At 37.6% G+C, this 24,550-nt stretch overlaps 1 protein-coding gene across 3 annotated transcripts in view; it reads right to left on the minus strand.

Annotated features, from left to right (window-relative positions):
* Nucleotides 1-442: 442 nt before the first annotated feature.
* prkcea (protein kinase C, epsilon a) overlaps nucleotides 443-24,550 on the minus strand; it is a 67,081-nt gene continuing 42,973 nt past the window's right edge. For 2 of the 3 annotated variants that reach the window (XM_081392313.1, XM_081392314.1), the window contains exons 11-15: nucleotides 17,206-17,360; nucleotides 4,209-4,347; nucleotides 3,932-4,120; nucleotides 2,597-2,743; nucleotides 443-796 (exon numbers count right to left, since the gene is read on the minus strand). In XM_081392313.1, the coding sequence (XP_081248439.1) occupies nucleotides 650-796; nucleotides 2,597-2,743; nucleotides 3,932-4,120; nucleotides 4,209-4,347; nucleotides 17,206-17,360 (777 nt within the window). In that variant the 3' untranslated portion in view covers nucleotides 443-649. Of the gene's footprint in view, nucleotides 797-2,596; nucleotides 2,744-3,706; nucleotides 3,820-3,931; nucleotides 4,121-4,208; nucleotides 4,348-17,205; nucleotides 17,361-24,550 lie in introns of all 3 variants that reach the window. The other variant, XR_014032048.1, reaches the window with a different exon arrangement.

Below are 24,550 nucleotides of genomic sequence, written 5' to 3' on the forward strand. Positions count from 1 at the left end.
ACACACCTACTCAGGCCGACACTTCGTAACACAACCCATATACAGCAGGTTATCATTCCTAATGAACCTTGAAAACACTGTGATGGAATATATATATATATATATATATATACTACAAATGTCTTTGTATATTTTATAAAATTGCTCCCAAAATGTCACCTGAATACACAAAAAGGCATTTGACTGCACAGCACAGAATGTCTCATTGTCACGTATGCAGGGTAAATTCTTCCTCAAGGGCACAACCTTTCCATCAGGGGATTACCAAAACCCAACCAGTGTCCGAAATGGTAGTACAATCATTGGTATGGTCAATTTTGGTTTAAGGTAGTGCGTTCCAACCCTTCCTTCTTGGGCTCTGGAGAACATTCGTTTTCTGATTGGTTGTCAAACTCGTTGAGGCCTGGGACGAGATCCATGTGCAGTACTTTTTTTCTTTTTTGGAGATATAGAGAAGACTAAAAGAGCAAAAACAGCAGTAAAGGGGAAGTGAACCACAGGGACTGGCCGTTCTGCTCTGGTCTGGTATGAGCCCCATCTTCAGCGCATCTGTGGATTGTGTGTTCATGTATTGCGATGCGATGTGGGTTTTTGAGTGTTTGTGGGTGCGTTTAACTTCTATTTAAGCTGACAGATGCCAGGTTGGGCTTTAAGACAAAGCTTCCTCTCCGAAGTAGGAGAAGCCCTTGAATTCATCCTGGTTGATTTGTTTGATGATTGCATCGTCAACTGGCGTGAGCACTGGATCCTCGCGAGTGAAGTCCTGGTCGAAGTTATTCACATCGCGCTTGGTTTTCTATAGCAAAAGAGAGATAGATACATGGTTGTATGAAGGTATTCTGAGGTTCAACTTTAAAGGCATTGCTCACTCAAAATGTTTAATTCTGTCATCATTTACTCATCCTCATGTCGTTCAAAACCCACAAGACTTCTGTTCATCTTCGAACACAAATAATACTTTTCTGTCCCTCCATTGAAAGTCCATTCCACAAAAACTTTGATGCTTCAAAAAGATCATTTAAATAATCCATATTAATTGCAGTTTATGAAGAAACACTATAACTTTATATAAGGAGCAGTTTTAATTTAGGCTTGTATTCACAGGCAACATCGATCTATGCACATACATTGAGCAGATCAAATACTGTAAACGAAAGTTCAACCGTACTCGTTATTGGCCAACTCCTGCGTCGTGATGCTCACGTGAACAGCGTCGGCCAATAATGAGCCAGCGTTCTGACGTAGAACCCAGAAGCACTGCACTGTATTTACAACGTGAACAGCGTAGGAGAATGACGTGGAAGAGAAGAAATTGTTGAATAAAGTTGTTATTTTTGTTAGTTTTTTTTACACACAAAAAGTATTCTCGTTGCTTCATAACATTAAGGTTCAACCACAGAAGTCACATGGACTATTTTAAAGGAGAAGTTCACTTTTAAAATGAAAATTCTGTCATCATTTACTCACCCTCATGTTGTTTCAAACCTGTATTATTTTCTTTCTTCTGCTGAACAGAAAGGAGGATATTTAGAAGATTATCAGTAACCAGACAGTTTTTGGGTCCCATTGACTTCCATAGTATATTTTTTTCCTACTATGGAAGTCAATAGGACCCAGAAACTGTCTGGTTACTGACATTCTTCTAAATATCTTCTTTTATGTTCAGCAGAAGAAAGAAATTCATACAGGTTTGAAACAACATGAGGGTGAGTATATGATGACAGAATTTTCATTTTAAAAGTGAACTTCTCCTTTAACTAGCTTTATGGGCCTTAAAAGTTGCAATGACGTTGTTGCCTATAGCTGGTTCAGAAATTTTATTTCATAAAAAATATCTTCATTTGTGTTCGAAGTTGAACGAAGGTCTTACGGGTTTGGAACGACCAAGCTGACTGTTTGAAATGAGTAATTAATGACAGAAATGTCATTTTTGGGTGAACTAACTCTTTAAGACTCATATTTTGACCCAGGTGCTGTTCTAATAAATTCTCTTGACATTCAGTTAAAAGCCACAGGTGCGTATATAAATGTAGAGAGTTGCTGGTAAGCCTATGTGGTGACAGAACACCAGCTCAAAGTTACTCAGAGGGCAAGAGAGCAAGTGGCGGTCGCGTTTTTTCTCAACCTTTCTGTGACCTTTCGATCTAAAGCACCCACTTGTGTACATATACACACGCGCGCATACACACAACACCACCAGCCCTTCCCCCCGCCATGGGAAAGCAGAAGTCGAGAAGCGCCGTTGTGGCATCCGACTTTCAGTCTAGACCACAGACAGTAAAGACAGAGGAACATGAGAGATAAAGTCAATGTGCACATGCTGTATCGGAACATTTAGCAGAAAAAAAAGTTGTGTTGTGACGCTGTGTCATAAAAAGCATTTTGTGATTTATATTTAGTATATAATTGAGTAGCCACAGATACTTTTATCCAAAGTGACTTACATTACATTCAAGGTATATAAAGAACATTTCTATCAGTCCTTGCTTTCCCTGGGAATCGAACCCATAACCTTGCCATTGCAAGTGTCATCCTCTGTAGAAATATGTGATCTTACAGGATTGAGTTCAATGTATGAGAAAGCAAGTATGCTTACAATGCGAGGTTTAAAGGGGGGCTTGACCCTCCTCTGCTCCAGCAAGACCCAGTCGATCTCTCTGAAGAAGGGATGGACTTTGATGGCTTCCTCCAGCCCCTGGGTCACCACACAGCCCAGACGCTTACCCGGGTTCTTTGTCATGAACTGAGGAAAGGGAATAAATGTCATTTTACATAATTCATAAAGAAGTGGTAAATATGAACAGTGTGTGTAAGGAGCTGTAAACTAATTTTGTGAAATTCCACACATGCAATGCAAGGCAGACATCACTGAAAAAAGTCCTGAAGAAATCACAATTGTCTTTCTAACAGCAAAAATGGAAAAAATAAAAAAGGAAACAACAACCTTTTTAGCTAAATACAAAAAAAGTAACGCTTTACAATAAGGTGCATCAACTAATAACATTTCTGAATTTCATATCATATTTTACCAAAGAATAATTGTTTCATAATATTAATTTTAAAACATTTTATACATACTAATACATTTTAACAGTATATAACCACATTTGAACAATATATATTATATTACAGTATTATATACAGTAATACAATTATACATTTATATATATATTTACATATATACACACACATTTATATATATATAAATAATTTACCATTATGTATAGTATTTAAAATGATAAATAATTGTTATTAATTGTGTTATATAATAATGTGTACAATAAAGTGTATAATGAACATAAACTGTGAGCAACAGTATATACAAAAATTTTTGGTTGTTAACTTGTTTATTGTTAGTTCCTGATACCTATGTATCAACCTTATTATAAAGTGTTACTCAAAAACCTAGCCAATCAGAAACACTCTCTGCCTGTCAATCATTATGCATGTTTGCTGACATCAGGTTGGAGGACATGTCTTTGGAGGGCGGGGTTTTGCTGTGAGGCCATGCGGTTTGGCTTTGAATGGTCTAATTCAGTCTGGTGGAAATTAGCAAAGCGGCTAAAACAGCTTACAACACCTTTCAGGTTATGTTGCTAAAGCCTTTCCTGGCAATTCGTGCATTTTTGGTGCAATCACATAAAATCCAGTCAAAGTTTTTTAAATATGCCACAAAATTAGTGTATTTGTAAGTCTGTAAATGTACCAGAACAGAGAGATGAATGAGGAACAAAAGGGAGGAAAATGAACAGAGGAAGGTTGGTGAGGTCTGAGGGAAATTGCAGCCAGGTGCATGACCATATAGTGGAGCTCAATGCACTGCAGGAAGAGAAAAGATTCTGAACAGACGTTGAATAAGAAATGATAAATGGGCCAACCACAAACCACATACACAAACAAATGAATAGATTTCAAGAAATGGGCCGCTTACAGATTTCAGAATGCTGACGGCTTCTTTACTGAGCCACACGGGGTAAAGCACGTCATCGTGGAGGATGGACTCAAAAAGGTCGTCCTCGTTGTCAGCTTCAAACGGAGGCTGACCGGCCATCATTTCGTACATGAGGACACCCAGAGCCCACCAATCCACCGATGGGCCGTACTCCAACTCCTGCAGGATCTGAACGAGAAGAACGCAATAATGAGGTTGAAAATAATGTCAAACACCTCAGCTGCTGGTTTTGTCTATTATGATTTACTAGTCGTACCTCAGGTGCGATGTAGTCAGGGGTCCCGCAGAAGGTGGTGGTCGTGACCCCGTTCAGAATGCCCTCTTTGCACATGCCAAAGTCAGCCAGTTTACAGTGGCCTTCAGCGTCCAAAAGAATGTTATCCAACTTCAGATCTCTGGAGTGATGGAGGGGTAAAAAAAAAAACAATTAGACCATATTTCACATTTTTTTGTATGCTTTGTTTAAACTCTTTTATAAATTGCCAGGCTGTTTAAAATGGTGGTGTGAAGGGGTCGACACGCCTGTTAAGACAGTAAGCTGATAACTGATCTATGGGACCTTGAGGGCCTGACCTTTCTGTAGACCTTTACAACAATAATATATAGCACTGGGCCGCATTTATAGCTCAAGCTGCTCTCTGCTCCATTCCTGAGATGGCTGCATATAAGTATAGGTGTTGGGAGTGTTCAGGGCAGAACATTTGTGTAGGTAAATATGACAGCAGCCTCAGGTGAACTGTTAAAAGCTGCCCCTTCACAACATGCACATCAACATTCTGAGCCCTCATTTACACACACACACACACACACACACACACACACACACACACACACACGCACACACACGCACACACACGCACACACACGCACACACACGCACACACACACGCACACACGCACACACGCACACACACACACACGCACACACACACACACACACACACACACACACACACACACAGTCACATACAGGGGTTGGACAATGAAACCGAAACACTTGGTTTTAGACCAGAATAATTTATTAATATGGTGTAGGGCCTCTTTTTGATAGCCTGGTCCTACCAGACTCTAGTACATTTCATTTGTACAGAGCGTCTGGCCACTCTCCATTGACAAGCGTTAACTTCCTTGAAGGTAGGTACTCTGTTGAAGTTTAAAACTATTGTATCTGCCCAGAGTCACTCTGGATCTGCCATAACCAATCGCTAATGTTTGGTCTTGACGTAACCCTACATCTCAAACTAGTGCACAACCTCAACGTCATCATTCTCAGCCACTCCCTCTGTTCGCTGATTGGACCAGTAAAAATTTGGCGGAGAAAACCTAAGAATATACTGCAAACCCAGACGGATGGTGCGTTCTATTATTGTCAACGAACCGACTCGGACCTCGGATATGACGTCACTTCAACGCTTCAAGCGTTCTGGTATGTTTTGCGCGTCCGAGTCGGAGAAAAATGGACGCCACCCGGAAAGCTGTTGCTATGTAGCTCTGGCCGAGTACCAGGCGCTCCAAAATAAGTAGCACGTGCTTCACCTAGTAACTAGTTTACCTTCTGTTAGCAACGCTAGCCACGTTAGTAACACCTGTTTGAAACAAGGCTTCATTCAATATTGCACTCACAACAAGACCGATTCCCACACCAACAGTGATACGGACGCAGTAGACAAGTGATTAAAATTTAAACAACGTCATTTAAACAACCAAAGCGGTACACAAACAATGAAAACAAGTCACACAGGGCGCAGCCATCTTGGATTCCGTCTCGGAATTCTTGCTCGGTGTCCTCACGGTTGTCCAAACTTCCGAGCGGCAAAATCCGAGGAAAGGGGGTGTGTTGGTGCGTGTTGCTAGGTAACGTCTGTCTTTCTAGTCGGAGCTCCGACACGGATAAATAATAGAACGCAGCAGGAGTACTGAAGGAAAATGAAAATTGAGCGAAAGTACGTAGGAGGGCGGAGCCATGCTATCTTTTTGAGGCCAATACAGCATCAATTGATCTTGGGAATGACACATAAAAGTCCTGCAGAGTGACCAGAGGGATTTTGAGCCATTCCTCTTTCAGAGCAGTGGCCAGGTTACTAGGTCATGCTGGTGGAGGAAAATGTTTTCTGACTGGTTCCTCCTGTGCAGGCCAAGGGAGATGTTCAACTTCACTTTCATGTTCATCAAACCATTCTGTCACAAGTCTTGCTGTGTGTATTGGTGCATTATCATGCTGATACATGGCACCCCGTGTTTGAACCATTAGGTGCACATGGTTCTCCATTATGGTTTGGTAGTCCTTGGTGGTGATGTGCCCAACAAGCACAACAGGGAATGCCATGATGTTGCAACCCAAACCATCACTGATCCACCCCTGTGATTAACTCTGGGCATGACACGGCCAGGGTGGTATGCTTCTTTGGGGCTTAACTGTAACTCTCCCAGATGTGGGAAACACATAGATGGTAGACTCATCAGAGAACAATACATGTTTCAAATTTTCCTTAGCCCAAGATTTCCTCACCTGGCACCATTGAAATCGACATCTGGCATTGGCATGAGTGACTAAAGGTTTCTCTATAGCAGCCTGACCACGAATAATGACCCTGTGGAGCTCCCGACTAACAGTTTTGGTCGAAATAGGAGAGTCGAGGTGTGCGTTTAATTCTGCAGGGATTTCACATAAATGCATAAATACGGCATGCAAAAAAAAGTGAGTCTGTAAAGGGGAGATTATTGGGTATCACCACAACATATATTCATTCTGATATATTGAGGTCCAAGTTCAAGGGACCCCCATTTGACCACCTTTTTCCCCATTGCTAAAATTGAGCCAAACTGGGAGCATTATTTATTCCACTTCCCGACAAGTTAGCATGGCATGGCTGATATCTATTATATTAGCTAATTTAATATCTCCCCAATTCACATTAGATCTCATTTCTGTAATGCAGAATATTATTTAACTAATTTATTGCAAAACAGAAAAAATACTGTTACAATAATGAGAATCAAACAACCATCACCACTGAAAATAATGGGAATTATTATGATTATTTAAAATTTGAATGGAAATTCATCCCCATACTTTCATTTACTTTAACCATTCATGAACATGGACAATACTGTTCAAAACTTTGGTGTCTGTAAAACTGTTTAATGATTTTGACACTTATGCTCCTTACAAAAGCAGCATTTATTTGACCAAAAATGTAGTAAAAACTAATTCTGTGAAAGTTAAAATAACAGTTTTCTATAAATATATTTCAAAATGTTAATTATTTCTGTAATGACCAAACCGAATTTTGAGCAGTCATTACTCATGTCACAAGAAATCATTGTAATTTGCTGATTTCTGTACGTAACAAGCCAAAGGACATGATAACTCTGCCGAGTGTTACAGTAGACTCTAGAGATGTGCCAAGCACCTCAGGATGAGCATGCACACAATGATGATATCTGAATTGCAGCGATTGCAGAGACTTGTCCCGGCGCAGGTAGTTTGTTTTGCACAGGGGGAAGTTTGTGCTCCGTGCTGAAGAGTGGAAACAAACTACACATAGAGAGGGGTGTAGATTCTGTAATGCCATTTTAAAGGTTAAAGGATGAGACCCTAGTACATGTCAGCCAGGACACAGTCACTGGAATCTGGCTGAGGGCATTCAGTGTCAAAGGACGTTTCAAACATGTAGAAACATTAAATACACTGAATGGCGGTCACATGACAGTTTGACATGTCATTTGAGACATGCCGACCATCTCAGTCAAGTGAATAAGAGCACTGACTGCATAGTTTCAGATGGTCAAATCGGCACTATTACAGGTTTGCTGATGATCAAAATATGTGAAGTGATTTGCATATCTCACAACATACATGTACAGTATATGCAGGACACCAGAGTATTCCTCTTTATGTACACATATGTATGTGTGTTACAGTACATGCACCTGAACAAACTAGCTGGAACCTGAAATCATGCTGGAATGTTCAGAGGAACTAATCTGATTGTCATGCCTGATAAATCCTGTTTTCTCAGTGTGTCAGAGCAAAATAAAGACAAGAACTAACAATACAGAAAAAGACCCAGTCGAGCCTGGTGACTGCATGCTCAAGTCAATCCCACGAATGAAACGACTCCATTGTGGTCCACAAAGACACTGATGCGCCGGCAGGGACGTAAATAATATATTTTTACTCCATTTTAATTCCATTTAGCCCTTAAAAATACATATTTTCAGCTTAGCATGACTAAATATATTTCTATGTAAAATGCCTCAGCTATGGCCATTCATCTTTTGAACAGATTGCAACAGTTATCACAACATTTACCTAAAACAATAATTCTAACCATCATTGAAGACAAACTAACTTGACATGGCTGGTGTTCAGTCTATATCCAACCTGTATACTACCTGCACACCACACCTAAAGTCAAACAACTATAAAATCAGTTGCTACTGAATTTAAAGTTTAACAATGTCAGTTAACAGGCTCCAGGATAGACCCTTCAGTTTACCACCTGGTGTGTCCTAGAGCCTTGCAAAGTCTAATAGACTGCTTCTTGTGGAAGCATTTACATTTATGCATTTTATTATGGAAGTTTAAATAAAGGATAAAAAAGGCAACTGTGACTTTTTATCTCAAAATTCAGACTCACAAGATATAAACTCGCAATTGCAAGAAAAAAGTCAGAATTGCGAGGTTATATCTCACAATTCTGACTTTATTTCTTGCACTTATGAGATAAACTCACAATTGCAAGTTATAAAGTCAGAATTGATATATATAAGAGAAAAACCTCACAAAGCTGGCTTGACACTTGAGTTCAGTACAATTTTGACACGGTAACTTAAATATATCTCTCTACTTTTTACACCCCATAATTCTAGCATATGGGTAGATTGCACTGATAAAGAATGCTGCAATACATCTGAAGACGTCTCTTCAGACGGATCAGAGCGTGGTTCATGATCTCTCTGTGATATGTGCCTTCCTCAGATTGCAGTTAATGAGCCATAGAGGAGTCTTATATCAGTGTACTATTCACCTGAGAATAGTCCACTCTAGCTTGTGTAAGAATGTGTAGAGCCATTGTTATATTAGCCTTGCCAATGCATCTGTCCCTTCTTCACAGGTAGCATGTCTTCAAAAGGTGAGTGAGACTGAGAGGATGTGTACAGCCAATAAGCTCCTGCCATGCTCTATCTAATAGATACCTTTAATGAGGGAGGTGGAGCAGAAAGGGTTTGCGGAGAGAAATGTGGGTGCCAGAGCATACAATGACCTCTCGATGACACTGTGTGTTTATATGCGTATGTGGTTATATTGAGAAATACAGAAGCCAGGGTGTAGATCAACACACATCAGTTGTGCATCCATTTAAACACTTCGAAGATAAGGATTCACATACTCCCATAAAACATGTCTATCATACTGAAATATGAGCTATTGTATTTTATGATACTAGTCAAGTAAAGAGAATTAAGACAAGCATTCGTAAGGGAGCTCAAGTTAATTTACAAGTGTGCTCAGTAATTGCTGTCGTGTGCAATTTAAGTACACTTATATGATATGAATAATATATTTAAGAATATGTTTCAAAATATAACTGTTTTTACTTTATTTTACACCGTATCAAATAAATTGAGTTCATAAGTGCGTTTTGTGTGTCAACAGTTCAATAAAGCTTTACAGGACAAAGATAGCACACGAGAGCCAAACAGGCCTGGTCTTTGATGGTTGATTGGCAAAAAAATGTCAACAATCCTTTGCTGGCATCATTCAAGCACAAATCTTTTTGTGAGGCAATGTTCTGACATGAGGGCGGACAGCCCAGGTTTATGTAACTGTTCTATTTTTGACAGCAACCATTAAGGTTGGAGTGATTTTAGAGATAGGCACTTAACATGACAATAGCCAATAGAAATTAGCGGATTGGACCCTAGCTTCTTTAAAGCCAGGAGCTCCAACAAATGCTTCAGTGTTCATGGCTCTTCAATGGACACAACACAGACAATGAATTTCTCTTTTACACATACATAAATCAGTAGGGGCCAAATTGAGATAAGTCTGAGACCAAATAAAAAAATTAAAAATAAAAAAAAAGATCTATACACACACACACACACACACACACACACACACACACACACACACACACACACACACACACACACACACACACACACACACACACATATATATATATATATATATATATGACACATGAAACCCCACTTGGAATTTGCAAAAAGTCACCTTAAGGATTTTCTCAAACTCTCTGGTCTGATGAACCTCAGTTCCAAGCCTCATGTATGGAGGAAACCAGGCAATGCTCATCACCTGCACAATACCATCTCAACAGTAAAGTGTGTGGTAGAAGCATCATGCTGTGGGGGTGTTTTTTAGCGACAGATGCTAGGGGACTCGTCAGGGTAGAAGGAAAGCTCAATGCAGCAAATATAGAGATAGCCTTGATGAAAACCTTGTCTGGAGCATTCAGAACCTCACACAGGGCAGAAGGTTCACCTCCCAACAGGACAATGACCCTAAGCACACAGCTAAGACAATGCAAGAGTGGCTTATGGACAACTCTGTAAATGTCCTTGAGTGGCCTAGACAGAACCAGGGCTTGAACCCAATTGAACATCTCTGGAGACACCTGAAAATGGCTGTCCACCAATGGTTCCCATCCAACCTGACAGAACTTGAGAGGATCTGAGGAGAAGAATGGCAGAAAATCGCCAAATACAGATGTGCAAAGTTTGCAGCATCATACCCAAAAAGATTTGCGGCTGTAAAGTTGCTTAAAAGTACAAAGGGCACAAATTCTCAACTCAACTTTTATTTATAAAGCACTTTCAAAACCATTAGAATGGACCAAAGTGCTGTCCATAAGTAATCAGTAACTCTAAAATACATACAAACATTAAATTACATTAAAACAGGACACCAAGAGAATCAAACAACAAATCACTCACAGTTCTCAGACCTAATCAAACACCAAAAGCTTGATAAAATAAATAAGTCTTCAATTCCTTTTTAAAAATATCCATGCCTGACGAGGATTTTAAAGACAATGGCAACACATTAAAAAATGCAGGAGCCGCAACAGAAAAAGCGCGATCTCCACTACGCCTCAAGCGAGACCGTGGGACGGTTAGAAGCATGTTCTGAGAGGAGCGAAGGTGACGTTGAGACTGATAAGGAATTAACATGTCCTTTATATACTCAGGAGCTTGATCATGTAGTGCTTTAAAAACAAACATTAACACCTTATATTGTATTCTGTATCTAACAGGTAGCCAGTGAAGGGATATCAATAAAGGTGTTATGTGATCCCGTTTTCTGGTATTTGTTAAGAATCTCGCTGTAGCATTTTGGACACGCTGAAGACGAGTAACCAGTTATGCCTAGATAAAGAGCATTACAATAGTCTAACCGGGTTGAAACAAAGGCATGCAAAACAATCTCCAATTCCTTGTATGAAAGGATTGGTTTCAGTTTAGACAGTTTTCTTAACTGAAAAAAAGATGATTTCACAACTCTGTTAACTTGACGATCAAAGTCAAGCACTTATAATAATTTGTAAAAGATGTACAGCCATCACACTCCAAAGGAAAGTACAGTTGTAAATCATCAGCATACAAGTGATAGGTAATATTATGCTGCTTAAAAATGGACCCCAGGGGTAACATATATAATGAGAACAGAGTCGGACCAAGGATTGATCCTTGAGGAACCCCCCAAGAAATAACAGCGGATGCAGAGACATAGTTTCCAATTTTAACAGAGCATGTCCTGTCATGCAAATAAAAGGAAAGCCACTTAAGGGCTACACCATTGATCCCTACATAATCTCTAAGGCCGTCTATTAAAATTGTGTGATCTATCTAGAGTATCAAAGGCTGCACTTAAATCTAACATTATTAAGGCAACACTTTTCCCGGAGTCAATACTTAACAAAATATCATTTGTAACCTTTAATAATGCTGATTCTGTGCTATGTTTGGTCCTAAATCCAGACTGAAAAAATATCCATTATGTTATTTACAGTCAAGAAGTCTGTAAGTTGATAATGGACAACTTGCTCTAAGATCTTATTCATAAAAGGCAATTTCAAAATAGGTCTGAAATTTTTTAAATCATGTGAATCCAATTTTTTTTTTTTTTACTGGCTCAATAACAGCATGCTTAAACCCTGATGGTACAGTTCCATAAAATAAACTACTATTGATAATCAATAATATACTGGGACCAGTAGTATCTACAACCTCTTTAAACAATCGCGATGGGAGAACGTCATAGAGTGAGGTAGTCGGCTTTAAATGCATTATTATCTTTTCCAACTGAGCTAATATCATAGATTAAAATTTACTTAAACAATGAAAAGGATTCATTATATCGGGTACAACATTGCCTACAGGCACAATATTCGAGCGAATAAGAACAACCTTATCAATAAAATATTTAAAAAAACTCACAAAGATCCTTAGACGGGGAAGGAAAATAATTAATACACGGACTCAGTACCTTATCTATGGTTGAATAATACCTTCGGGTTACATAATACGTACAAATACTTAATACGTACTAACAATGTACTCATTTCAGTTTTTCATTTAAATTTTTTTTGCAATGTCACAAATCTGTGTTTTGCTTTGTCATTATGGTGTATGGAGTGTAGATTGATGCAAAAAAAAAAGTAATTTAAAGTAGTTTAACATAGGGCAGCAACATAAAATGTGAAAAAAAAAATATGAAAGGGTACGAATTCTTTTGCAAGGCACTAATCTAATCATAAGTCTTAAACAAAATATATAATAAAATTATAAAAAATATTATAATAAATAGATAAGGAATATAGACAAAATATTATAAAACAATGAAATTCTATTTCTAGCTCACTAATTTAATAATAAGTGGACTTTTGGATCCCTTTTGGATTTGACTTCCACACTTCCTTTGAGCTCCAGTAGACAATTGCACACACACACGTACACATGCCATAATGCATGGACTCCCGCACATACACACATGTGCATGTACACATATAATTAGGCCCTATTGAAATGCCTTCCTGTGTTCCCTTTGTTTGTGGAGTGATTTTTCCATAGAGTCCCTCATCACTTCAACATGAGGCTCTGCAACTGATCAACATTCAGTCAAAAAAGAAATCTCCGATAAACATTCATGAACAGAGAGAGAAAGTAAAGTGAGTTGAAGCTTAGAAACTGAATTGTTTACGGGCTTAATCAGACCGCAAGTCTGTACGGAGGACAAGCATTGACCTGCACAACAGATATAGTCAACCACTTCTTGGCTCTGGCTTTCTCATTCACACCGTTTTCTCTCGTGTCTAAAAGAAGAGAATTAGGTTAAAAAAAATCTAATTTGCTCAAACAGCCAGCAAAAGTTGTGTTTTGTAGTTGCTATCAGTCTTTCCGTCCATCCGTCAGTCTTCAGTGTCACATGATCGTTCAGAAATCATTCTAATATGCTGATTTCATTCTCAAGAAACATTTCTTAATATCATTGTCGAAAACATTTGTGCTGCTTTATAATTTTGTGGAAACGGTGATACTTTTTTTTCTTTCAGGATTATTTGATGAATATAAATTTCAAAAGAAAAGCATTTACTTTTACTGTACTTTAAATATTTTAAACGTAAAAAACAATCTACTGGTTTGCTTTTGAACTGTAGCCAATATATGGTATAAACAGAGGCTCTGTCTCTCTGAGAAATGGGATAGAAAATAATAAAAGGATCTTCTTGACACATTTGATCTTATACACATCTCACACATCAACTGATATCTTAGAAGTGTACACTCAGTGCTTATGCAAATTAGAAGTGTACAGTATATATTTTTTTATATTCTCCCCAATATTACTCCTCAAGATGAGCTGGAGAGAAAAGGTGGAGATAATTCCTAACACCTAATTGGTGTTGCTGGGGGATAAAGAGGCCTCGAATTCATCAGAAAGGTGCTCTAATCCACTAAATCATCCCACCTCCATTTACATTCCTCAACGCTTCCCCGAGGCCAGATCTATCATGTAAAACCATCTACACATTTACAGTGACACTTACAAAACCTAATAAATTACAATCCACAAATATGGAAATATTCAATCATCATATGTTTAAATCAGGTACTGAACTATTAATATAATACTTTGGGGAACTTACTGCTATTCCTGCAACCATTTGTCGGATCTATATTTGGATAACTACTATTAACAAAACCTGCAGAAGGAGATGGACATTGACAGCTCACTTACATTTATGGGCTTAAAACACTTTACCAGACTAGAATAATCAATACAAACATCAGCACACTGATATGGCAAGCACCTTTGACAGGATAACATAGTTAAGTGATAGGAGATAGGGGCTTTAGTACTGCAAAAATGACGACTGTCTCAAAGGGGGTCGTGTGTAGTTTGACCTCTTGTATCTTGCAGCAGTCAGCAGTAGGATTATCACAGTACTACAGTGTCTACCCAAGCTGAGGATAAGAAATATTGCTTTTTGTGCTTTTCTCATGTCATGTGATCCATCGCAGCCTATCTATTCAGCTTCCAGTGGATATTTTAGCTTGTAAGTCTGATTGCGTGATAAACAGACAGAAAGACAGAGGGATTTTGCATATAAATGTATACAAGTTTGTCCCTGGGAAAGAATTAATGTGTTTGGCTACATTCACAACTTCACACAATGTTTGGGATTGACAACAGTATTTATCAACAGGTGTGACTCTCAAATTGTCCTGTGCATATGAGAGCAGACAGAAGCGTATTGAATAATGTATTCGGTTCACTTTGTGAACTGTATTTAGCCATTATCTCTCTAAACAAGACTAACAACTGTATTTTGCCATATTTATCACTCCAAACAAGACTAACAACTGTATTTTGCCATATTTATCACTCCAAACAAGACTAACAACTGTATTTTGCCATATTTATCACTCCAAACAAGACTAACAACTGTATTTTGCCATATTTATCTCTCTAAACAAGACTAACAACTGTATTTTGCCATATTTATCACTCCAAACAAGACTAACAACTATATTTTGCCATATTTATCACTCTAAACAAGACTGACAACTGTATTTTGCCATATTTATCACTCTAAACAAGACTGACAACTGTATTTTGCCATATTTATCACTCTAAACAAGACTTACAACTGTATTTTGCCATACTTATCTCTCTAAACAAGACTGACAACTATATTTTGCCATAGTTATCACTCCAAACAAGACTTACAGCTGTAGTTTGCCATATTTATCTCTCTAAACAAGACTTACAACTGTATTTTGCCATATTTATCTCTCTAAACAAGACTAACAACTGTATTTTGCCATATTTATCACTCTAAACAAGACTGACAACTGTATTTTGCCATATTTATCACTCCAAACAAGACTAACAACTGTATTTTGCCATATTTATCACTCCAAACAAGACTTACAACTGTATTTTGCCATATTTATCACTCTAAACAAGATTTACAACTGTATTTTACCATATTTATCACTCTAAACAAGACTTACAACTGTATTTTGCCATATTTATCACTCTAAACAAGACTTACAACTGTATTTTGCCATATTTATCTCTCTAAACAAGACTTACAACTGTATTTTGCCATATTTATCACTCTAAACAAGACTTACAGCTGTATTTTGCCATATTTATCACTCTAAACAAGACTTACAACTGTATTTTGCCATATTTATCTCTCTAAACAAGACTTACAACTGTATTTTGCCATATTTATCACTCTAAACAAGACTGACAACTGTATTTTGCCATATTTATCACTTTAAACAAGACTAACAACTGCCTCTTGCCATTTTTATCCCTTTAAACAAGATTTACAACTGTATTTGTTGCTTTATGAACGTAGTGTTTGTGTGTGTGTGTGTGTGTGTGTGTGTGTGTGTGTGTGAGTGTGTTGTGAATGTTAGAATGGGTGAGTGTGTATGAATAAAGAAATGCTAAGAAAGGGGGCTTCTTTGTGCAGATTTGTGCAGACCCTGACAAAAGGTTGTGGATTAGTCCTTTGAGACTTTTCACAGTTGTTTCATCTTATCAGCCTCTGTTCAAAAAATCTGAACTGTATCAAGAGCTCAGAGATGAAGTCAGCCCACAGTATACACTGTATCTTCGGCTGTCCCTGGGGAGCATGAAAGCTGCTCTGGCCTGAATGGTGACTTTATTTCATTGAGGGAGGTTAGCTGATACTAAATGCTACAGAGACAATGGCGTGATCTTTTTCTAACTCTCCAGGGTCAAATGGGATTAGCATCTACCTCAGAGTTGGAACAAAAACAAGCATTTAAAGTCTTTGAGTGCCAGTTAGCATGATGCCTGGGTAGGATTGGCATCATTTGTGGGAGCTGAAGTCACACTGCAGTCTCATGGTATGACTAGCGTGTGTCTTTAAAGTGTGCCATTTTTACACAGCTAGTGTCAGCAAAAAATGTAACATGAAATAATAGTCAATTTTGAGACCAGGAATATAAATGGGCATTAAGAACATACAAAGGGTCAATTGTGATTTCATGTTAACGTTTAAGGTGAAGTGTGCACTTTTTGTGCACTTTTGTTTAGTCAAAATGGCTGTTCATACCATATCTTAATATGCAGAGACGAAATATAAGCAACAACAACAACAACAATGTATTATTGCTGTTATTGTTATTATTAAATATTAATGTTTATTACACATTTATTTCTTTTTTGGTCACACTTTAGTTTAGGGTCCAATTCTCCCTATTAACAAACTATTAACTACAACGTTTGCCTAAATAAACTCCTAATTACTGCTTATTAATAGTTAGTAAGGCAGTTGTTAAGTTTAGGTTTTGGGTAGGATTAAGGGATGTAGAATATGGTCATGCAAAATAAGGCATTATTATGTGCTTTATACGCACTAATAAACAGCTTAAATTCTAGTAATATGCATGCAAATAAAAAAAACTAGTTATGAGAATGGGACCCTAGACTAAAGTTACCAATTTATTTTCAATCAAAATGTCTAAACCACCTGGCTCCATTTTGGTATGCAATACCTATACTTTTCACAATCCAGTAGTTTTTTGATTGATAAAATTAAGTCCTGCCCTATATTTTTTCCGATTGAAAATCTATGTCATAAAACTCATCAATCATTCATAAAAATGACACATTATGAAAGTAAAACAGGCTCTGAATAACATTTCCTGTTGACTTCTACTCTGTGTGAGTATACCTGTAGATGACGCCGTGTTGGTGCAGGAACATAAGTGCTGATGTGACCTCAGCTGCGTAGAAACGGGAACGAGCTTCATCGAACTTTCGTGAGCGCTGGATCTGAAACATCAGGTCTCCTCCGTTTACATACTCCATAACAAAGAACAACCGATCCTGCAGAGATGAAGAGAGAATGAGAAAGAAGACAAAAAAGATAGTTCATTTTCATAGAACAGGACTCCACACCCAGTATTAGCGTGATTTAAAATCATCTACAGTTTCACTGTTAATCCTGTTGCAGTTTCTCATATAGCTGTCCGGATAACAGTTAGGCACTGCACATGGCACGCTAACAGACAACAAAGCAAATTTGCTTATATAATTACCAGAAAACACAATAAACATAAAATAATTCCAGCACAGGCACTTGGATGATAAAATGAAACTCACATTCTGACTCACAGTAGGAAACATTTCTTGTAATGTAACTCTAATAAGGAAACATGAAAAGAAAATTTGGGATTCTCGTGTTCCCTTCCAATAAATTAGTAAATAGGCATATCAATATAAAAACCGTATACACTTTCTATCATAATCCATTGATCTATTTATCCACGTAGTTTATGATCAGGAAGTTGAGATACATCTTTTATACTGCCCTTACAATAAAACAACACAAGTCCCCAATTCAGAGAAATGCATTTCCAGTAAAGCTACATGAAATCATGCAGTTCAAAGTTTACCCGGCTATCAACTGTACATGGAGACATTTCATAGACTTACGTTTTTAAAAATATTATAATAAATATGATATAAAATTACCATATTTTAGCAGTTATTTACCACTTATTCAACATCCCCCAAAAAGTTGTCAAAATTCAAATTACTCAACACCCCTGACCAGAAAAACGTTCTGCTGTTGTAAAGTAAATCAAAGTCCCTTTCAAGGAAAGTCTGTTCACTTAGCAGCCATACGTGCAATGCCTCTGGGCAGCTATTTCGGGCACCCAAGAACAAGTCCTATCTATTTGAATGGGGGAATACTGAAAACTCAAAAAACTGCTTGCCGAACTCACATTTAAAGAACATATTTCAAATCAGCAACAAAATCTGACATGAATTGTGCTATAAATGTTGTTTCCTATGCTCAAATAGCACTAAAAAAGCTTAGTTTTGTCCATGTCCATGTGCAGTCCTAAGCGCAAGTCTCTGGATTACATGGGAACCGGAGCTTCTAACGGCAGCTGCAGTGACGCATTGACTTTGCCAATTAGAGATTGGCTGTTTTATTTAGAAGGCGGGACTTATTCTGCAATATTATGCGTTGCAGTTTCTCCCATTCATAAGTAATAGGAGTGCGCCCACACTGTTTTTGTATATAGTCTTCGATTACTTTTTATGAAAACACTTCAACTAAGGTATCAGTAAACTATCATAGAAAGCTTATTAATACACATTTGTGTAATTCTGAGAATGTTAATTAAAAATGTCTCTAAACAACCCCAAAACATCAAACTTTGTAGCAAATCCTTTACTTTTTATAACCTCCAATAAATGTTGCCTCTAAGAGCATTAAAGCTTGTGTCACCTCTCTAGTGGAATCTTAGCCCATACCTCATGCGCAAAAGCTTTCAGATCACTGATAATCTTTGGTTTTCATGTTGCCACTGCTCTCTTAGAATCCCACCAAAGATTTTCAATGAGATTTAAATCTGGAGACTAAGCATGCCATTTAAGAACATTGTGCCGAGCCCTGAACCAGGTTTGGGTAGATTTGGATATGATCATTGACCTGCTGGAAAGTCCACTGATCATCAAGCTTCAGTCCATGCACAGAAGGCACCATACGCTCTGCCAAAATGGCCTGAGACTTCAAAGAATACATTATGTCCTTCATACTGTCAAGATTTCCACTTCCTGCAGAAGCAAAAATCCCCATAACGAGGCTGGTCCAGCTCAATCTTTGACCGTAGTGATGGTGTTCTTCTGGGCATAAGCCCTGATTTTTTTGCACCAATCATATCGCTGATTCATTGGTCCAAAAAGCTTCACACACACCCACTAACACTTAGCTATGCTAAGCAAAGGTCAATGGATTATAAGGAAACAAAACATAAAAACACACACAACACAATTACTGTAAGTCTTTGTTTAAGATAAAATACATCATATCAAATCATATATCTATTCTTAGCTAAATAATCACTTAGGGCCAGATTTACCAAACAGGACAAATTAGCGTTAAACCGCGATCCCATAAAAGCGCCGATGGGAGTGGAGAATTAAAGAGCACAGATGCTGTAGCTCATTTCCATTTTGACCAACGCAATCTACCAAGAGCAACGCAAATTAGCGTAGAGTCGCAAACAAACAGCCGATGATAATCAGGTGAGGGTAATTAACACATTCAGCAAATAAAAAATAATGTGGCTTGACAAACGCTATGTTTGTCTTCCTCTGGCATTCCAAAAAAATGAACACAAGTGAGAAAATTCTCCCTTCTATCACACACTCTCTTTGTTCACTGTGGTTCCTCCTCCTACAGCAAATATCAGCCATGTCAAGTGCAAAAAATTGTATAAAATATGCTTTATTTGGGTGTTAAATAATGGCACAAAAACCAGTAAATCAATCTCATAAACTACCACAAACCTAAGTAAATCACATTGCATAACTTATTTAAATACTCTCCCTCCCATAAATTTTGCATCAGAAAGGGAAACTCCTACAAATGTATATGCAATAAGGTCAGTCGCCTTATCATTGCTAATTTTTCACTGCGTGCCTTTAGTAAATCCTGACAGTAGTTTTTTAACGCCAAAAGAGGGTTTGCGCAGACACAAGCTTTGAGTTAATCTGGCCCTTAATCTCTTATCTGTAACGTGTATGTCCTGTTTCTGTTCAGTTTCTGTTTGCCTATATTCTCTGTCAATAGTTCACTAGTTTGTTCTCATAGTTACTGATTTCGTTCGCCTGTTGTTTAATTAGTTTCCTCATTACTCCATATGTATTTAAGCCCTGAGTTCTCCTTAGTTCTTTGTCCTGTACCGTCTTTGAGTTAATTGGTTGTAATAGCTGATTCTCCTTAGTTCTCCTGAATCACTATAGAATCACTATATTTTATTTACAGTATTCAACAATTGCATAGTACAGAAGTGATGCTTGCCAGTGCAAATGTCAACAACATCATTCTAGACTGGTGTAGGTGGTATTCATACGCAAAAGTGTAGGATTTGAGATTGAAGAGGGTTTCTATGTAGTTTCTTATTCAAGTTAAAAGCTCCGACCTTCAAGTGTCTATACTTTAGATATAAATAAGGTCCCTCACACTTTGTTGATTCATTTTGTTCGATTTTTTAAACATTTTATTGTTGTTTTTAAGTCTTATAAATGTAAAAGCATATATCACATAGTATGCCACATGATTTGAGGTATATAAATCATATCCATTGCACAGTGCGGGACAAACATTAGGTTTGAATTTGAAGAAATTTGAACGAATCAGAGTTTTAAAGTACTTTCATGAAAGGACCTTATTATTTTGTGCCAATATTATACTTCTTAAGCATTATGCATATGCAGGGAGGTTAATTACAATAATAGTATACTAAATCAATCAGAATATAGATATTTTAAATGAACCTTAAAGGGGTCATATAATGGTACATGCACTTTTACAAGTTGATTGTACTGAAATGTGTGTTGGCAGTGCCTGTACACAACCATCATAAAATGATAAAAATCCATCCAGTGTTTTTTTTTTTATCTCCTTATATGTTTGAACCTCTCTGAAATCAAGCCGTTCGACCGTGTGACGTCACACGGTCGGACGCCCCTCCCACGATTGTGATTGACAGCTGCAGCGTTTCAACACACACCCGCCCTCGCTCGTGAGTGAGCTGTCAATCATAGTCCGCGCGTCATTGTTGATACCCTCACTGGAGCGCTGTCTATGAGCATAATGGCGTCTGCGATTGTTCTTCGGTGTAATAAGGAACACAGCAGTCATTTGAATGTTCCTAAATCTGAGCCATTGAAGATGCAGTGGCTGAGTTTTGTTTTTGAAGCGATATGCCCAAAGGATTGACGCGGGGATTCCCTCACGGGGATTCCCCACGATCGTCTGTGCTTTCCTGTTTGCGTGAATCATTTCACATCAGACAGCGTTACAAACGAGAAAAAACGGATCGGTACCAACGTGTTACTGCTGAACCTCCAGAAGATGTGAGTGTAATGTTTTATTAACCTTTATATTAGTATTTATATTAATCTTGGCAAATTTGCAAACCTTGCTGCACGCTTCATGATGAATGCATCTAAGGTTTACACTCCGGGTACATTACGGCATGTTTTCTATGTACGACGTTCTCAATATAATTCATAATCCCACGTTTATAATGAACAACGCGTGGTTATTGTGTTAGAATTGGTGTACGCACAGAACAGAGGGGCGGGGTGAGCAAAGCTCATTATCATTTAAAGCTGTATGCACTGAAACGGCGTGCTGAAAACAGAGCTGTTTTTGAGCAGGTAAAATTAGTGTTTTATTACAATACTAATGATAATTTTTAATTAAAGTATATTACAAACTTTTAATTTAGACCCTAAAGAATCATATTAGCTTGTACAAAAATGGCATTATATGACCCCTTTAATAGTGAAGTGGTGGTTGGTATTTCATTCAGAATACATAATGAAGTGCCGCCAGAAATATCACACTGACATACTCAACATTGCCTGACTGACACAAATTGTTTTAAGCCATGACTTTTGATGAATAAAGTTATCTTATGTAAGTGTACAAAAGCCCACTTGTGTATTTTGTTCATTCAGAGAGGAGGAATTTAAACAGGATGCTTAAATAGTTTGTGTAAATGTGCCAAGAAATCTGAAGGAGGCCCACCCAATCCAATATGAACAAACATTTCCTGCCCCTAATTAGAAATGAACAAATAGTTTCTTCCGTTTGGGTTGGACCACAAGACAGCAGCCCCGATTGGAAGATAGTGGACACAGCACAGCCCCGTTAGGGTTAGTCAAAACTGGCTCTGCTTTGTTAGCTTAAAAGGGGACACAAGACGACTTGTCAATATTGTGTCATGACTCATGAATGTAGAAAAGAACAGAGTATCGTTGCATCTGAAATGATGGTGCGTGTGTGTTATGCAGGGCAGTTCTCTGTCGTGCTGCAATAGACGGGTGGTGCAAGGAAACGTCTGTTTAGTCTCATCCATGCTTATATAACATGTTATGAAAGACATTTTCAATGGCTTATTTTCTAAAGACTGCAGGTGCAGGACGCTTCTGACAAACCGGTGCTGAAAACACAAAACAGACATACAGTACACAAACATGATAAGACCTGTAATCTGCATTATTGAAAGCCTATAGACACATACACAACTCAACAACTTCAACAAATCCGTGTCGGAATACAGCTGTACTGTACGTTCTGCCGAATGCAGCAATAGTTTGTAGTTAAATGAGCGGTAATTCTAAAATGTTAATCATCAATACACTACCGTTTTATTCAGCAAGGATGCATTCAATTGATCTAGTTACAGTAAAGATTTTATAATGTGACAAAAGTTTTCAATTTCAAATACAAGTATCCTGAAAAAATTTTAGGCAGCTGTTTTCAACATTAATAATTAGAAGAAATATTTCTTGAGCACCAAATCAGCATATTAGAATGATTTCTGGAGGAAATTAAACTTTGCCATGACAGGAATAAATTACTTTTTAATCACACATAATTAGAGAATTAATTACAGCTATACTTACATGCAGGTATTTTTAAAAAATATAACTACAATTTAAAAACATGTATGTGCAAAATAAATACCAGTTATCACCTGATGAATTTAAACGTTAAACCATAGTAGTTAAAGACAACTAATATAAAGTGGGACCAAAAAACATAAAAAAAATCCTGGGAATCAGCCCCAGAATTTTAATGGTATTGTGTGTATAGAAATTGTTTGAATTGTACAAAACAAGCCATTAGGGTGTGACAGTAATTTATGACTGTTATGGAAACCTGTTACCACCCAGAAAAAAGTAATTATGCCCCAATGTGTGTAATGTTCCTGTAATTGTGACTTCATTTCTCAATTGACTTTCTTGTAATTCCAACATTGTTGCAACTTAATATCTCATATTGTGACTTTGTATCTCATTTTTAATTTGATCTCACAATTAGTGTCGGGTAAGTTACTCTAAAAGATTAATTAATTACTAGCTTCTTCAACAATGTGATTAGATTACTGTGCTAATTACACTCTCTAAAAAGTACTGCATTAATTATTTTTCTAATATCAACTATACAAGGATAGACATAAAACTGCTCTTTAATTCTTTCAAATAAAGATCAAGACGTTTTAAAAGAATTTTGAATTAGATGCACTGACAATTAACAGAAATAAAGTTGTTCAGAGCCAACAGTCTAACAGATAGGTGTATAAAAAAAAAAAAAGGTTCAAACGGAGAGCAATGCAGACAAAGAGACGGACTAAGAAAAAGCAAAAGATGGAAGGAAAGATGTTTTCGTGCAGGAGAAATATGAGCTCAGGTCTGGCTGCAATACAACATTGTTCAGAGTTTTGAGAGCGAATTCAACTCATCAATTTACTCTGGAAAAAGAGGAAGAGAGAAAGAGAAAGAGAGAAGCAAGAGGGTTGAAAGAAAGAAAATGTGCTCAAATCACGCATTTAATTGCAGAGAGAACACATGAGACCAGCAACTCGGCGTATAAGACAATGACACAAATCTGAAATTTGACAAAAAGAGAGTGATCTGAAACTGCATGTCTCTAGAAATATAGTTCACATTTTGCCCTAATAAAGACAACTCCGAAATTAAAGAAAGAGAGAATAAGAGCAAGAGATCTTAAAAGCATTGAAAGTGACGTAATCTAGATCTTGGGTCTTCATCTCTGTAATTGTTTGCAGTGCATCTGTATTTAAAAGTATATGCAGTTCCACTAGTGTTTAGACACACAGTGCAAGACTACATGTTCTAAATCTTCTTAATCATCAGGGCACAGGTTCACTGAACTCACTTGAGTCTAGATTGCTTCACAGCAGTGGAGGGAAGCACATGAGGGTTTCTGGGTTACGCCAGTGCTAGAGATAGTGAGCTGTGTTAATGACCTCATCTGTGTCTGTCCTCAGCTGGGAATGGAGTCACACTAACACACTGTCCATAACCATAACAAACCACAAGTCAAGACAGAACCATTTTCAATGTCTACTGATCTAATTCTTCTAACTCACTTACCTTTAGAAGTTATAGCTGTACACTATTTCTTGATGTTGGGAAGTTATGCAAATTTATGAAAATGATTAATTAAAATGAACCTAGCA

The sequence above is a fragment of the Scardinius erythrophthalmus genome (genome assembly GCF_964197995.2).
Source record: "Scardinius erythrophthalmus genome assembly, chromosome: 18".
NCBI lineage: Eukaryota > Metazoa > Chordata > Actinopteri > Cypriniformes > Leuciscidae > Scardinius > Scardinius erythrophthalmus.